The sequence below is a fragment of the Eleutherodactylus coqui genome, chromosome 5 (assembly GCF_035609145.1).
Source record: "Eleutherodactylus coqui strain aEleCoq1 chromosome 5, aEleCoq1.hap1, whole genome shotgun sequence".
Taxonomy (NCBI): Eukaryota; Metazoa; Chordata; class Amphibia; order Anura; family Eleutherodactylidae; genus Eleutherodactylus; species Eleutherodactylus coqui.
The window spans coordinates 11710324-11727021 of record NC_089841.1 but is presented as its reverse complement, the minus strand read 5'-3'; the positions used below and the strand labels follow the sequence as shown (position 1 = coordinate 11727021).

Sequence of the window (16698 nt, the reverse complement as noted above, 5' to 3'; positions counted from 1 at the left end):
AAGACAATATGAATAATAATAAGGTAATTACCTGTAATGGTGAATTGGTGTACTAGAAGAATCATGTAAAAGATATAGAAAAAAATATAATGTTAACAATATAAGTATCAGGGACATGATATAATCAATGACGGATTATAATTTTTCCAGGGCTTCATTAAGGCCATTTGGAACAACAGTGTCCAGTCTAAAAATCCAAAACATTTATTTTGACTCTAAATGCTAAAAGGACCAAGGTTTAACATATTCCAAAGGGGTAACACAGAGTTTTGTCACGTCTCTGTCATGGACATATAAGAAATGTCAGGAAACACCATGTTTCGTATATCCATGGAGATATTGAAACAGTGTTTGTTAATACGTGTTCCTAAAGCATTTATAGTCCTTCCAATATACTTGAGGCCACATGGGCACTCAGTAAGATAAAGGATATAGCTTACTCCACAATTGAAAATCTGCCTTAAGTTGATTGGTCCTGATCAGAATTCATTAGGATCTCCTTTTTTCCATGTTGTACACATGGTCAGCACTTACACCTTTTTAACAACACCTAAAGGAGCCTACAAAAGGTAACAAAAATGTGCACTTATTTGAAGTAGGTAGACTAATACAAGGACACGAAGGTTCCAGGATGTTTTTAGGGTCATGTTTTTGCGTTAAACAACTTTGGGGTTATCTGGGATGTCATTACACAAAAAGGGGGCTTCCTTTAGGGATTCCCCAATGCTTAAAAAAATGTTTTTTTAATTGAGGCATGATGAGAGTTGTAACGGGTAATAAACAGTATTTAGACTAAAATCATCTTTCTTAGGTATCTTTTTTGTTATTTATGTCCGTGTGGTGGTCTTCTTCCAGGACTTGTGTGTAAGATGAGTGTTGTAGGATACACTTTCTCCTTAAATCTTGGTTTCAGGATTTGTCTGTTCACTATATATTTGGGTAGAAGAACAATTTCTCTTAATCCATTTAAACTGTCCATACAGGATGTTAGTTTTCCAGTTCTTCACATGACAGCTAGAAAAATTTAGATAGCTATTGGAGTCGATAGGATTAACTCCTTGAGTGGCACGCCCGGAAATTTTCCGGGACGAGCTCCACTGCCCATAGTGATATACCATGGAAGATTTCCGGGCTATGTTTCACTATGGGAGCTGCAGAGCACAATGCTATAAGCTGTGGCAGTGTGCTCTGCCTGCACAGACCCTCACAGAGCAGTGCAGGACTTTGAAAAAAGACGCAGGAAGATATTACCGATCTGCCTCCCGTTTATATTTTCAAACTCCTGCACTGCTTTGTTTAAAGGTTGCCATGGAGACCATCGGCTTGTCAAAAGCCAGTCCTTGGGTCTCTGTGGCAGGGAGAGCTGCTGCTTGGCTGTCAGGCACTATCTCTACACAGCAGAGAATGGAGAAAACCTCCGATCTCTGCTGTGTTAACCCTTTACATGCTGTGGTCTATGCGACTGCAGCATGTAAAGGGCTGTCACCATCGGACCCCCGTAATGTGATCAGGGGGTCCTGATGGGTCTCTGTGGAAGTCCCTCAAAGCAAAAAGTTTTTGTTTTTTTTAGTTTAAAAAAAAAAATAAAAAAAATTTACAAAAATTAAAAAAGATAAAACTAAAAACACTTGTCTCCATTTACTTTGTAAAAAATCTAAATCAAAATTACACATGTGGTATCCGTGCGTCGTAATGACCAAGAGGAGGAAGTTAGTACATTATTTAACCCCTTAATGACGCGGCCCTTTTTTTCCACTTTTCCTTTTTTTTCTCCCCCAGTTTAAAAAATCATAACTCCTTTATTTATCCATCGCCGTCGCTGTATGAGGGCTTGTTTTTTTGCGGGACGAGTTGTATTTTTCAATGGTGCTATTTAAATACCCTATAATAAGTGATGAGTAAAATGAAAAAAAAACAAAAAATGACATTCCGCCATCTTTCAGTGCATCTTGCTTATACGGCGCACAAACTGCAACAAAAACGACATGATAACTTTATTCTACGGATCGGTACGATTACTGCGATACCAAATGTGTATAGTTTTTTTTTTTTGCTGTAGTACTTATTTTTTTTCAGACATTAATTTTTTTTAATCATTTTCTGCCGCATTTTCTGCGCACAATAACTTCATTTTTTCGTCGACGTAGTTGTGAGATGGCTCATTTTTTGCGGGATGTCCTGTAGTTTTCGTTAGTGCTAAGTCGGAAAACATACAACTTTTTGATCACTTTTTATTACATTTTTTCTGGGAGACAGGGTGACTGAAAAAATGCATTTGTGGCGTTCTTTATTTATTTTTTTTTGGACTACGTTCACCGTGCGGGAAAAATAATGCACTACTTTCATAGATCGGACTTTTACGGACGCAGCGATACCAAATATGTATTTTTTCTTTTATGATTTAGATTTTTATTATATATATGGCAAAAGGGGGCGATTTAAACTTTTCTTTTCTTTTTTTTTGTGTGAAAAAGAAAAAAAACTATTACAATTTGGTATTGGCGTAATCGTATCGGCCTGTAGAATTACTTTAATATATTCTTTATACTGCTCAGAGAATCTAGTAAAAAAAAGACGTCCTTCTAGAGCGCTGTGGCGACACAAAAGCAAACCTGTTTTAAAGCAAAAATGTTTTAAAATGTACAAAAATAGCAAAACATAAAAAAACTGTATAAACTTGGTATTGGTGGAATCGTGTTACCACACTAATTATTCTGCACGCTGAACGCCGTAAAAATGAAATCCAAGTAAAACAAATGGCAGAATTTATTTTTTCCCCCAATTTCCCTACAATTTTTTTTTTTACAAACACTATGCAATACATTATATATACCCAAAAATGATGCCATCAAAAAGTACAACGTGTCCCGCAAAAAACAAGCCCTCATACGGCCGTGTCAATGGAAAACTGAAAAGTTTATGGATCTTGGAACGAAACTGGAAAATTTGTTGAAATTAAATAATTGGCCCATTTAAAAAAACTTCCCTGGTGGGTTTGACAGGGGGGTAAGAAACCCACCACTGAAGGGGTTAAAGTGGGTTTAAGTTTGGATATTGTCACTGTGAGTAAATAATTCCAAGTCTAAGAAGATCACACTGGTAGGGTTCATAGTACAGTGAACTTGAGCCCCTAATGGTTTTCATTGAAGTTGATCACAAAAGATTTTAAATCCTCCATGTCCCCATCCCAGATCAATAAAAAATAGTCGCTAAAGCTCTTAAATATAATATGGGCATTATTAAAATTACTTTCTTCAAATCGAGGAGAATCAGGATATGATCCAGAACACCGTCAAAGAACATGCGCAATTATTAGAAATGCAAGCACACCAGATCGCGGACCTAACCAACCATATAGACGACATTGAAAATCGCCATAGGCGGAACAACCTCCGCATACGAGGCCTTTCAGAAGAGGTTGACAATAGCCAGCTGGAAGACTGGGTCATTGAATTTTTCAACCACATCCTGGAAAGACCCGCAGAGAGCCATTTGGAACTGGACAGAGTTCACCGTGCTCTTGGTCCGAAATCCACAGATCCAACCAGACCCAGAGATGTCATCTGCCGGGTACACTTTTTCAAGGAAAAAGACCAAATACTCCAAAGAACGCGAACAGCGGAAGACTTAACGTTCAGGGGTCATTCAGTTGAGGTGTATCCATATCTATCTAGGCGCACGCTGCAGTTACGACGGGCCCTGAAACCCTTGCTCAACGCCATGCGGGAAAGAAACATCCCCTATAGGTGGGGATTTCCGCTTCAACTACAAGCAAGACGAGGAGGGAAGACGGCGACCTTCAAGAATCTGGGCGATCTTCCAGAGTTTCTAGGGACACTGGAATTACCACACATTGCAATCCCAGACTGGCCCTCCTTCAAAGGGCCCCCGGTCCCTCCACCAAGGTCCGAATGGCAAAAAGCGGGAAAAGGTGGGCGCAAAGTAAGAAACTCCGAAGCCAAGAATCAAGATAGCAACGGAACCTGAAGAAATCGCATTCACTGGAAGATCCAAGTTAAACGGACTTACGAAACCCTGGGGTCGAAGAAGGAGGAAAGGAAAAAGTACCCCTTCCTTCCACACTCCTAATTGACCGAATATAGACTCACCTTAGACTCCCGTTAACGGGATGGCCCTGCGGCGGGCTGGAAATTCGTCTTCAGTAGCACAAAAATTTTTTTTTAATTTATTTATTTATTTATTTATTTTTTTCCCTTTTCTTTCTCCCCCCCCCCTCTTCTTTCTCTCATCTGTATCCCCCATTTATCTCTAACCCCCCGATCTATCCCACCCGCTCTATCCCATTCTTTTCTCCCCCCACACCCCCCCCCCCCTCCCACTTTCCTACTAGTCCTTCTTATTTTCTCTAAACTCCCTCTTTTCTCCCCTCTGTCTCTGGCGGCATACTGTCGCTCACACAGACCTCACTCCTTTCCAGGGGGTGAGCCACGGCGATGGTGAAGTCGGGGGAAGACCTCTGTTTTTGGCCTCTCCGCTTCCCACATAGATTACGCAGCCTAGAGCTGCACTAAAGGATATAGTTTGTTCCCTGAAGCCCAGTTTGACGGGCAGCAGAACCCTGCCCCTCACGGCATATATGGGGTTCTACTTGAGTTTTTATCCCCTCCTGTTTTGGGGATTGTTTGTGTTTTGTATTTGTCTTTCTTTTTTCTTTTTTAGTACGGCTAACTGTTTTTTGTTTTTTTTTCCCTTATGTGTATGGATGGTGCTCCCTAAGGCACAAAAAACAAAAGGAAAACTGTATGCTCTGACACCCCCCCATCCCGCTCCCCATCCCCATTCCCTCAGACTCTCCCAACCCTTTGCCCCCTACCCCAACTTGCTTGACGGGTCAAGTACATATGAAGGCAGGGCAGCGTCTCTGGGGGGGGAACATCATGGCTAGCTTAAAAATCTGTACCTACAACGCCAAGGGGCTGAACATACCATCCAAAAGAGGTCAAATCCTATTCCACATGCAGAGGAAAGGAATCAAAGTCCTTCTGCTCCAGGAGACGCACTTCAAAGCGGGTGAGATCCCGACATGCTCCACTAAAAGGTTCCCTGCTTGGTACCACAGCCCCGACCCCAATCGCAAAGCAGGTGGTGTCTCTATCGCCTTCCATAATTCTTTACAAGTTCAGCCCCTTGGCGTATTACGTGACCCAGAGGGACGCTTCCTGTTTATTAAAGCAGAGGTGTTAGGTAAAATAATCTCTTTTGCCAATGTTTATTTCCCAAATCAGGGACAGACATCCTTTGGACTGACTACATTGGAGAAGCTAGCAAGGTTCGCAGAGGGCTCAACCATTATACTGGGAGGAGACTTCAACCTCGCATTCAACCCAGAACATGATACTTCCTCAGGTAAGTCCTCTGTTTCACGGGCCGCCACACGCGCCCTTCTCAAGGAATTGGGAGGGATGCGTCTGGTTGACTTATGGAGGGTCATGCATCCAGGGGAAAGGGACTACACATACCACTCATCTGCACACAACAGCTATAGCAGATTAGACTATGTGTGGGTCTCTCACTCGTTGTTGGACACCCAGCCGTCCAGCTCCATAGGACCCCTGATATGGTCTGACCACACACCAGTGTACGCAGAATTTGCAGACACGCAAGGAGACACAAGACAAAAAAATTGGAGGTTAAATGATAATCTTCTAAAGGATCCCCTGTGTATACAAGAAATTAAAACCACCATAGCAAACTACATAATAGACCACCAGGACGAAGAAACACGGGCCCCGGTGAAATGGGAAGCGCTCAAATGCGTTGTGAGAGGCACATTAATTTCGCATGGGGCAAGACTTAAAAAAGAGAGAGCGCGTGAGCTGGGAGACTTATTGGCAAACCTCCAGAAGCAAGAATTAGCAAATAAAAAAGCGCCAAATAGCGGGTTGCAGGCAGAGATATCGTCTCTACGGCAACGAATCAGGGTAATCCTAGACCAGAAAGCTTTAGCCTATAGAGATAGGATGCGAGGAATCGACTTCGAACACGGGGACAAATGTGGTAGTAAGTTAGCGCAAACCCTACACCCACGAATGCCTCAGACATTCGTTGCAAAACTTCACAAAGCCAGAGGGGACTTAGCTTTCTCAACAAGGGATATACTTGACGAATTCCACAGCTACTATGACGGACTTTACAATATAGAAAAGGACCAGACACTAAACGAGACCAACAATAAGGAAGAAGAGGAGTTCCTAAAAGAATTCGGACCAGGTCCATTAGAGGAGGAAATAGCAGAAAACCTAGATCAGGACTTTTCTCAGGAAGAAGTCTTAGAATGCATTGGTGAGTTAAAAATAGGGAAGAGTCCAGGCCCAGACGGCTACTCGGCACGTTTCTACAAACAGTTCAAAGACGAACTATCCCCCCTCCTAGTACAAACATTTAACGAGGTGTCCAGGGAAAATCCCTTCCCCCCCCAAGCCCTTCAAGCGCATATAGCGGTAGTCCCAAAACCGGGTAAGGATCCAACGCACTGTTCCAATTTCAGGCCAATATCGCTGATAAACATCGACGTCAAAATGTTCGCTAAGCTGATTGCTAATAGGCTTGGCAAGCATATACCGGGCCTGATTCACAAAGAACAAGTGGGCTTTGTCCCTGGTAGAGAAGCCAGGGACAACACCATTAAATCTATGTCCCTGATCAACCTGGCTAGAGCACAAAATAAACCACTGTGTCTGCTTTCGGTAGACGCAGAAAAGGCCTTTGACAGGGTCAGATGGAGATACCTGGAGGGGACCCTACGACAAGTAGGCCTCAGGCAGAGGACAAGAGAATGGATCATGGCTCTGTACAATGGCCCCTCAGCCAAGATCAAAATAAATGGAGCCCTTTCAGAACCTATAATGATCCATAATGGCACTAGACAAGGCTGCCCGCTGTCGCCTTTGCTATATATCTTGTCAATGGAGTCATTAGCTAATGCCATTCGAAGTAATACATCAATTAGAGGCATACATGATGGTACCTCTGAACATAAAATGGCATTGTTTGCGGACGACCTCCTTCTGTTCGGGTCAAACCCAAGAATAGGCCTCCCGGTAGTGATGAATGAATTCGCAAAGTACGGGGGGATAAGCAATTTCAAAGTAAATCTACAAAAGTCAGAGATATTAAATGTAACGATCCCCCAGAGAGAAGCCCTGGATCTAGAAGAGACTTTCCCGTTTAAGTGGAAACCCACATCTATAAAATACCTCGGAGTCCAACTCCCCGCAAACCCGGACCAGACCTTTGATTTAAACTTCCAACCCTTCCTTACCAAACTTAAAGGGGACCTAGAAAAGTGGAGCCCACTCTACATATCCTGGACAGGTAGAATAAATGCCGTAAAAATGGACATCCTACCAAAATTCCTTTACCTGTGTCAGACACTACCTATCCACCTCAATAGGCGATTCTTGCTTGACCTGCGCGCGGTAATAACCAACTTTGTCTGGAGGGGTCGTAGACCCCGGCTTAGATATGCGCTTCTCACACGCCCCAAGGATCAGGGAGGACTGGGACTCCCAGATTTCACCCTGTATTATAGGGCGAGCCTGAGCAACTATGTGCTGTCACTCCTGAGAGACAAGAATGCAAAGTTATGGGTAGAGTTAGAACACAACATTACATCTACGGCGGTTCAGGGGGCCCCATGGATCCCGAGACAATATATGAAGGAGATAACTTCCCTTTCACCGCAAGTAAGGGAAGTGCTCAGCGTCTGGGGCACATTTGCCCGGAAATTGGGTTTGATCTCTGTCCCGGGACCATTGACCCCACTGACAGCCAACCCCCAGTTCCAGGCTTTTGGAGGAGGGGGTCCGGTCCTGTCCCTACCTAACACCCCGATACCACGAGTGAGAGACGTAATCACACAGTCAGGAGTGAAACCCCTGAGAGACTTTTATGGAGAAACCAGACCCCCACCAGGGGCATGGTTGAAATATTTCCAGGTGAGGGGGTATGTGGAGTCCCTGACGCCCAGGGGAAGTGGCAGCATACCGCTAACCCAGTTTGAAACTGCATGCATGACATCATCATCTGTGGACCACGGGATCTCGCTGATATACAGAATGTTGGTGGCCCGTGGGACAGAGGACGACCCACCCAGCTACGTGGCACAATGGGAAAGGGAAATGGGAGTAACGTTCACCAGTATAGACTGGAAGAGGGCCTACCTTATGTGTCATAAGAGTACCAAATTCGGCAGAATTCAGGAGCAAAATTTCAAAATTTTATCACGATGGTACAGGACACCGTCGAAACTGCACCAAATGGACGCACAAGTTCCTGATACATGTTGGAGATGCCAGAATAGCATAGGAACTATGCTGCATATCTGGTGGGAATGCCCACTAGTAGCTGAACTATGGAAAAGTGTAGAGCTCCTCTACAATAACATGACCAGGTCGACGGTGTCCTTTACACCAAAAATGGCCCTACTGCTAATGCTCCCGGGGTCCATGGCAAAGATCAAAACCGAACTCCTGAGATTGGCCATCCTGGCGGTCAGGATGTCTGTCCCGGGATTATGGCGTTCCACGGTCCCACCCACAAAGGTTATGTGGACAGAAAAATTTAATATTCTTATGAGATACGAAATGGAGGGAGCAGAGAAGGAAAAAGATCGCAAAAGGTCTTATGATCTTTGGAGCCCGTGGATTGCCATGAGAGCATCTAAACCTTTTGAAAACTGGTTATATACAGGTACTTTGGACCCTTAGGGACCCCAGAGAGCCTGATAAGCCTACAAGCAAGAACTATACCCCCCCCCCCGACCCCTTACCCCAGCATCCCCCCTCCCCTACCTGCCACCCCTCTAGTCAGACATGTGCCGTGTATTAACGCATCGTAAAGTTGTTGTGTTTTAATTTATTTTATTTTTTTCTTTCTCAATTTATTATCTTTTAGTTTTTTGTTCTACAAAATAAGTGTATTCTGCAGGGAAAACCAACGATTTATGATGCGAGAGAATCAGCGTGGATATGTTTAGATAAAAGGGTAACTGCAGATCAGTATGATGTACTACTGTTTGTTTATCGAAAAAGTTCAATAAAAAATGATTTAAACAAAATTACTTTCTTCAAATGTACCCATAAAGAGGTTGGCATAACTTTGTGCGAACTTAGTACCCATTCCTGTACCTTTTATCCGCGAATAAAATTAATTCTTAGGCTGGGTTCTCACAAGGCGGATTCTCGGCGGAAATCTCGTGGTTTGGCCACAGTGAAAAACCACGAGCTTTCCACCGGGAGAACCGCTGCTTCAAAACCCAAGGCGGTTTTGAAGTGGCCCAGCCGCTCACTCTTCTGCTGCGGCCGGGGGAAAAAAAAAAAAAAGGGACATGCTGCGGTCGGCAAATCCGCACCGCAGCGGATTTGCCGTCCCGCGTGGACAAGATTTCTGAGAAATCTCGTCCACATGGCTGGCTAATCCCGAGATTAGCGGCCACATGAGTATTTGCCGCGGCAAAGTTCCACACGGAATGTCCGTGGCAAATCCGCCGCGTGTGAACCCAGCCTTAAAAACAAAATAATTATTATGAAGGATAAACCACTGGTGAGAGACACAACCAGCTACCTTCTGGACACCACGGATCTACTCAACAAACTAGAACCATAGGTCCCCTCCCGATGGGACCATCCTAGCCACCATAGATGTGGAATCCTTACATTCCAACATCCCACACAAGGATGGACTAACCGCCTGCCAGGAGCACCTTGAGGATAATGGGATCGTCTCTGACTGTGCTACAAATCACAAGGTTTATCCACCTTACAACTAGATATTTCTTCACCTCACCGGAATTGCATGGACAGAAAAATGGCACCACAATACAAAAACCTTTTCATTGCAAATCTGGAGGGAGACTTCTTGGCTCCATTCAACCATTGGCCTACGTCTGCTACATTGAAAATATCCCAATTATCTGGACCAACTCAGAACAAGACCTAATGAAATTCCATGAAAGATTCAGTTATTTTTTTATGTCAACACTGGCATGTAGTTACTCAGATATAGAAATCGACTTTCTGAACACCACCATAAAAATTCGGAACAGCTCAATACAAACATCCTTGTAGTGTAAACCTACTGATCGGCCCACATACCTCAGATGGGACAGCTTCCACCACAAACACAATGAGGAAGTAAGTGAATTGGCTCATAAGTAACCTCATGCCCCTTATCTGGGGCTTTTCCTACAGACAGGTAGATCTTCAGGTAAGTGAGGCCGACCTTTATTTTGAGCATTAGATATTGGACTGGACATCTTTAATGTGGTTTTGTAAGTTATGGTGGAATTAGCGGTTGGTGATGTGGCACCTGCGCTACCTCTGTGAGACACCCTGGTCATTTGGGTAAAGTCACTCATTTATGGAATGGACTCTTCAGTGAAAATTTATGCTGGAGCCTGAGCCTATGGCTGAACTGCTTATTTTTGGTATTACGTTATGTTATTTGAAGGTTAATCTTATGTGCTTTTTAATTGAAGGGGTTGGATCACTTGTTATTTTAAACTATTGGGCCCCTCCGCCCCTATGTTCATGTAATACATGTAGTTCCCATGGTGCCAAAGCACCATAACGTCACCAACTCTTCTAGCCAGGGAACATCATGTAAACATGTCATGGAGCAGTGCAGAATAGAGACCTGTGTATATGTTTTAATATATAACTCGTTCCCATGCGGCCACCAATGTTTTTTTTTTTTTATTGGAAAACCCCTTTAAGCTTTAATAAAGAAAGCCAAATATAATACCCACCACCCTTTTGTCTGGCGAATTATTTTATTTTTTTTAGAAAAGATAACATAGTTAAAGTCTGTTCTATAATCCCATGACCAACACTGCGGGACGTAACGTAGTGGTAACCTTTGTGCGTTATTAAGGCATTTTTTAATAATTATATGGGCCACAACTTTACATCACTTTGGAGCCATTACAGAAACACATCTGTAGGCCGTCACTTTATTTCCAATCACCTTATAATTTGCTCAGAAGTTATGTATTAGGAGAAAACTACTCAATCTATTATCTGAATGTGCACATTTATGGCAGTTGAAAGTATTGAAGGCAGAGCTCGACTGCCCATAGGCAACTCTGGCAAGTGTCAGATGGACTACCTCTGTTACGGCTGGTGGGTGTGGGCCTACTGTGCCAACTTACCCACTAGGCCATGATCCAGAACAGTAAGGTTGGCAGCTGATCCCGGTAGACGGAGGTATTGGAGCGCAATGCTGTGAGTCCGTCTGATCCATGAGCAGAAGTACTAAAGAACACTTAGTCCCAGCAAGGACCGATGTCATTTAATAGGCAATGTGAGATGAAAACTTCGCTCGAAACTAAACAGGGTTAGTGAAAAGCCCTGCCTAGAAGCAGGGTAATCGTTCTGACAGGAATGACCCTGCGGTATTCACCTGGGGTTTGTTTATCCCTGACAGGGCACAGGAGAGATAAACTGAAAAACTAGAAACACCACAGAGTACAATAGATGTAAACAGTAGAGACTCCCCACAAAAGATGAAGATAATACAAAGACAGAAAGGCACTAGAGAAAACACACACGGAAGAAGCACAAGACATCGAGCAAGTAGGAACGTGGAAACAGGAACCAGGTTGGATGACTGAAGAAAAATACACCAGCACTAAGGCAATGAGACCGAGTTCCCAGATCAGCTAAATAGTAAGGTAATTGCTGATGCCTTACAGCTGAACTGGAACACTGAAAGAAATAACCCCCGCATTGCTGAAAAGATGTGTACAGCAGTTCAGGATACCGTGGGAACAGGACGACACCTACGTCTGCCGGAAATAACAGGAGGCAGGTAAGTCTGGGAAGCAGGCCTAATAACTGCTTAAGGGGGCACAACATGTGTCTTGCAGGTTGTGGTCCTGATCTTTTAAGACTCTAGCAACACTCCAGGCTGCTAATACTACACCACTTAAGAGATCCACGAATACAGGTGAAAGTTATGGACAATCTTTTGTTTGGAGATCACATCTTCTGTGACTCTTCTCTACTTTATTTAGTGGTTACTACTCACCTGGATAGTCGTCTGTAGGAATCTCCTCTTTACACTCCTGTTTGATCTTCACATTTATCTCTGTAGTATTAATATTGGTCAGATCTTCATCCGGATACAAAAGCTGTGAGACAAATATTGTAAAAGTCAGCAGACGGTTGGAGAAGTCGTGTGGAATGTCTTAGGACATAATGACCTAACAGGAGTAGTTATCTGAGCCACATAGCTGCAGGTCTAGAAGCCGGATATAGATATTACATGGCGGCTCAATGATCACACAGGAACCTCATACACATGTATATCCGGCATGGCTAGACACGCTGCACGTTGTCTCAGGGGAGGAGATCAGCGTCTACCAGACACATCCACTGCTTGTCTCGGGGAAATAAAGGAGCAGATAGATATAAATCCAACCTGTTGGCTCCTTATTCCCACCAGCAGTCTCCACCGTCAGAACACTGGGAGAAGATCCAGACAAGATGTAATGTCTCTGGTCAGCGGTAATCCTGCCATCTCCACCGGCCTCATCACACAAGGAGAAGACATCTAATAAGACTGAAGACAAGAGCTTCACAGCCTTCTACAGATCAGAGGGACATCTCCATCTACCTGATGGTCCTGTGGAAGAAGAGGACAGGGACATCTCTCTGGGGTTCTTCTCTTACTGGATGGAACTGCAGGAAACACAGACGGACACTGAAGTCACTCTTTATATACAGATAATAAAGTCCCTGTGGATTTAGTCCTGTCTATTACCTGGTGATGGGAGCGGCTGGTGGGTCTCCATCATGGCCTCCTTGTACAGATCCTTGTGTCCTTCTAAATACTCCCACTCCTCCATGGAGAAATAGACAGCGACATCCTGACACCTTATAGGAACCTGACAACACAATATACAGTCATTACCCAGAAGCCTCCAGTGCTGTTACTGTATAATGTCCCAGCATTCCCTGCAGCATCACCTCTCCAGTCAGCAGCTCAATCATCTTGTTAATAAGTTCTAGAATCTTCTGTACATTGATGTCCTCATGTATCAGGGAGTGAGGTGGGGGCCCAGGGATTGGGTTCAGCGGTCTTCCCCATTCATCACACACAGGGGCCCGACAGCCATCACTAGAGGTCTTCTTCCCTACTTTGTAATCCTGTATATTGGGAGATATTAATGGGAATCAGTTAGCTTAAACACAACTGTCTATGACTGTACATTGAAAAATAGCATCAGTCACTGATAGGACCGCCCACTGGACGTCTAAGCTCAGAACAAGTGGAAGTTAAACTGAATCTTTTCTCCCCAAACTATATATCAATCTGTTCGGCTCCTCCTGCTTCATCACATTCAGACTGCAGTCCGGAAAACATGTTCAAGCTGACAGATTCCCTATAGTAAATATCGCTACAGACATTTCCAGAGTCTATCACTTTTCTAGTGACATCATCTGTTATTACCATAGATAAGAATGATGTAATGTGACATCATCAGAATCTCTCCCCTCTCCAGTGACATCATCTGTTATTACCATAGATAAGAATGATGTAATGTGCCATCATCAGAATCTCTCCCCTCTCCAGTGACGTCATCTGTTATTACCATAGATAAGAATGATGTAATGTGACATCATCAGAATCTCTCCCCTCTCCAGTGACGTCATCTGTTATTACCATAGATAAGAATGATGTAATGTGACATCATCAGAATCTCTCCCCTCTCCAGTGACGTCATCTGTTATTACCATAGATAAGAATGATGTAATGTGACATCATCAGAATCTCTCCCCTCTCCAGTGACGTCATCTGTTATTACCATAGATAAGAATGATGTAATGTGACATCATCAGAATCTCTCCCCTCTCCAGTGACGTCATCTGTTATTACCAAAGAGAATAATGTAATGTGACATCATCAGAATCTCTCCCCTCTCCAGTGACGTCATCTGTTATTACCATAGATAAGAATGGTGTAATGTGACATCATCAGAATCTCTCCCCTCTCCAGTGACGTCATCTGTTATTACCATAGATAAGAATGGTGTATTGTGACATCATCAGAATCTCTCCCCTCTCCAGTGACATCATCTGTTATTACCATAGAAGAGAATAATGTAATGTGACATCATCAGAATCTCTCCCCTCTCCAGTGACGTCATCTGTTATTACCATAGATAAGAATGATGTAATGTGACATCATTAGAGTCTCTCACCTCTCCAGTAAGTTGGAACAGTATCTCGAAGGTGATATTTAATACACTTTCCAGCATGTTGTTCCTGTCCTCCACTCTTAATGGGTCAGTCAGGATAATCATGTTATACAGAAGATATCAGAGGATCCAGTATTGTAGGAACCTGAATGGAAAGAAGATGAACGAATGTAAAAACCACACAAATTCCACGTAAAAAATACATTTACTGAAGAGAATAAGGGGAAACATTTGAGGAACTGCGTATGGGAAGCTGTGGCAAGTTAAATGCTGCCCAATTGCTAAACTGGCAGTGAATTTGGGCAGGTAGAAGCTAGCAGCGACCCTTAAAGAAGACTTTTCTCTCCATTTCAGGTGGCATTTTTAAAGTATGTTTTCTCTAAAATGCCATGGATATCTGCACTGTGTGCCTGGCAGGACTTTAGGATGCCACTGAAATGAATGTAACGGGAGTGAGCATGCACATGGCTACTCTATTACCAGTCTCAAAGGGGGACACAGGACCCTTGTTCTGGTGATCAGTGGGGGTCCCAGTAGTCGGACCTTTACCCATCAGTTACTCCCCATCCACAGAATAGGGACTACGTTTATACCACTGGAATACCTTTTTAAATGGTCTGAAATTGAATGTGTCCCATACGTGAATATGTGGGAGATAGGAAATGTAGCTTATTATTGCTATAATGGACAGTGATGGATGTGATGAAAAGGCGTCTAGTGCTGTAGGATATCCTGGGAAAAGAGGCAGCACGTCTTATTGTGGTCCATATCATGGACCGAAATAGCCTATTGAAGCCAACGGAAGTGCGTAAATACACGGTTCATGCGAATACGCAAAAAAAAAGAGTCAATGGGGGATTATCTATGCATGAAATACACAGTATATGCACTTGTAAATAACGGGTCAGGCAATAAATATGATCAGTTTCAGTGCCTGAATACGCTGTGAACCCAAACTAGATAAGCCTGTGTGAAGGAGCCCTATGGGGTATGTAAACATTGAATGGCCACAGTCATATAGGGGCTGTGAAGAAGGCACATTATATACTAACCCCACTGAGGGATTGCTGACAGACGACAGCTCAGGAACCTTCTGCAGTGACAGGACGTTCATGAGAGTCTTCCACACAGGGAAGTGCAGTTCATGGAAAGCATTAGGGCACTTACTATTACATTCACTCCCCGTCATAAGTTGTAAAAAAGGATAAAAAACCTGCAATATGTCTGAGCGAGCGCAGAAATTTTAGGGAAAAAAACCATAAAAGGAGCTGCCGGGCTCCTTCACATCAGCGCTCCATGGAGAACCGGCACTGCTAAAGTCACTTTAAAAACAGAATAAAAAAAGCCAGAAGCCTGGAAACCAAACAGACCCACCATAAGAGGAATGTTTGGCTAGGGGGCGCCATCCTCCAGCTCTGCACTGATGTAAATTAATTCAATCCAACATCTAGTTCACAGAAGACCCTTCTCATGTTACCGGCTGCTCTACTATCAGAATAAGATGCCCCCATTGTTAACCGGACAGGCTACGGCTCCAGCATCCCGAGCTCCAGCGACCTGCGCCAATCTACCCACTGCCAGTACCGCACACAGTGACATGGCACTGGTCAGGAGTCCTGCCAGCCATTGCAGCAGTCAGGAGGGCAGAACTGCATCTGTACTAAACCAAGAGCCGAAAGAGTCAAAGGATCCGGCTCACCAAGGAGGGTGACGGTGCCCATCAGTAGTACTTACCCCCAACTTCATACCAAGCTGAGATTTGTGCCGCTCATGCGCAGTCGCCACATCTGGACGCACTATTAGCTACAGCAGAGGGCGGAGTCTAAGAACACGCCCATGACTCATCCCAGCACCAGAGGAAGGGGCGTGTCCTGCTGCCAAGCAGCACAGATCATGTGACCAGGAACCCTCCCCTACTTCATTCCTAAAGACTTGCACACCCAGTAGGGGGAGGAACAAGATGAGCGGCTCTATGTCTGATGTCCCCAGTACAGACCAACCTGGTTTCAATTAAAGCTGCTCTCCCATTCAGTTCTCCTACTTCGTTCGGGGGGAGCAGGAAAGGGGAATCCCCTGGCTGAATGGATCCGTCTTATGACAGAACCGAACAGCGCTGAACGGACCCCGCTGGTTTCTGCTTAGCTGCCCGGCATCTCACCAGAAGCATGCAGCGCTATTTTTTCCGGTATTTTGTGCCGGAGCCTCTGAACGGAGGTTCCAGCGCGGATGTGAACCCGGCCTAACCCTTAAAGTCCTGATCTGCAGTCACGTTAAACAGCCTCAGCTTACATACAATGGAATCTAGCTCCCACACGGGGTTAACACGAAGTCGTTGTTCCTTAAGGGCTCATGTCCACGGGCAAAATGTGATTTAAAATCCGCAGCGGATCTCCCGCGCGCGGATCCGCACCCCATAGGGATGCATTGACCACCCGCGGGTAGATAAATACCCGCGGATCGTCAATAAAAGGCATTTA

At 44.2% G+C, this 16698-nt stretch overlaps 1 protein-coding gene across 1 annotated transcript in view; it reads right to left on the bottom strand.

Moving 5' to 3' along the window:
- Positions 1-16024, bottom strand: part of LOC136629075 (zinc finger protein 420-like) — a 61708-nt gene extending 45684 nt beyond the window's left edge. The window contains exons 1-7 of the mRNA XM_066605199.1: positions 15956-16024; positions 14225-14366; positions 12990-13169; positions 12784-12907; positions 12637-12701; positions 12049-12151; positions 32-52 (exon numbers count right to left, since the gene is read on the bottom strand). Of these exons, the coding sequence (XP_066461296.1) occupies positions 32-52; positions 12049-12151; positions 12637-12701; positions 12784-12907; positions 12990-13169; positions 14225-14326 (595 nt within the window). The 5' untranslated portion in view covers positions 14327-14366; positions 15956-16024. The remainder of the gene's footprint in view (positions 1-31; positions 53-12048; positions 12152-12636; positions 12702-12783; positions 12908-12989; positions 13170-14224; positions 14367-15955) is intronic.
- Positions 16025-16698: the final 674 nt, after the last annotated feature.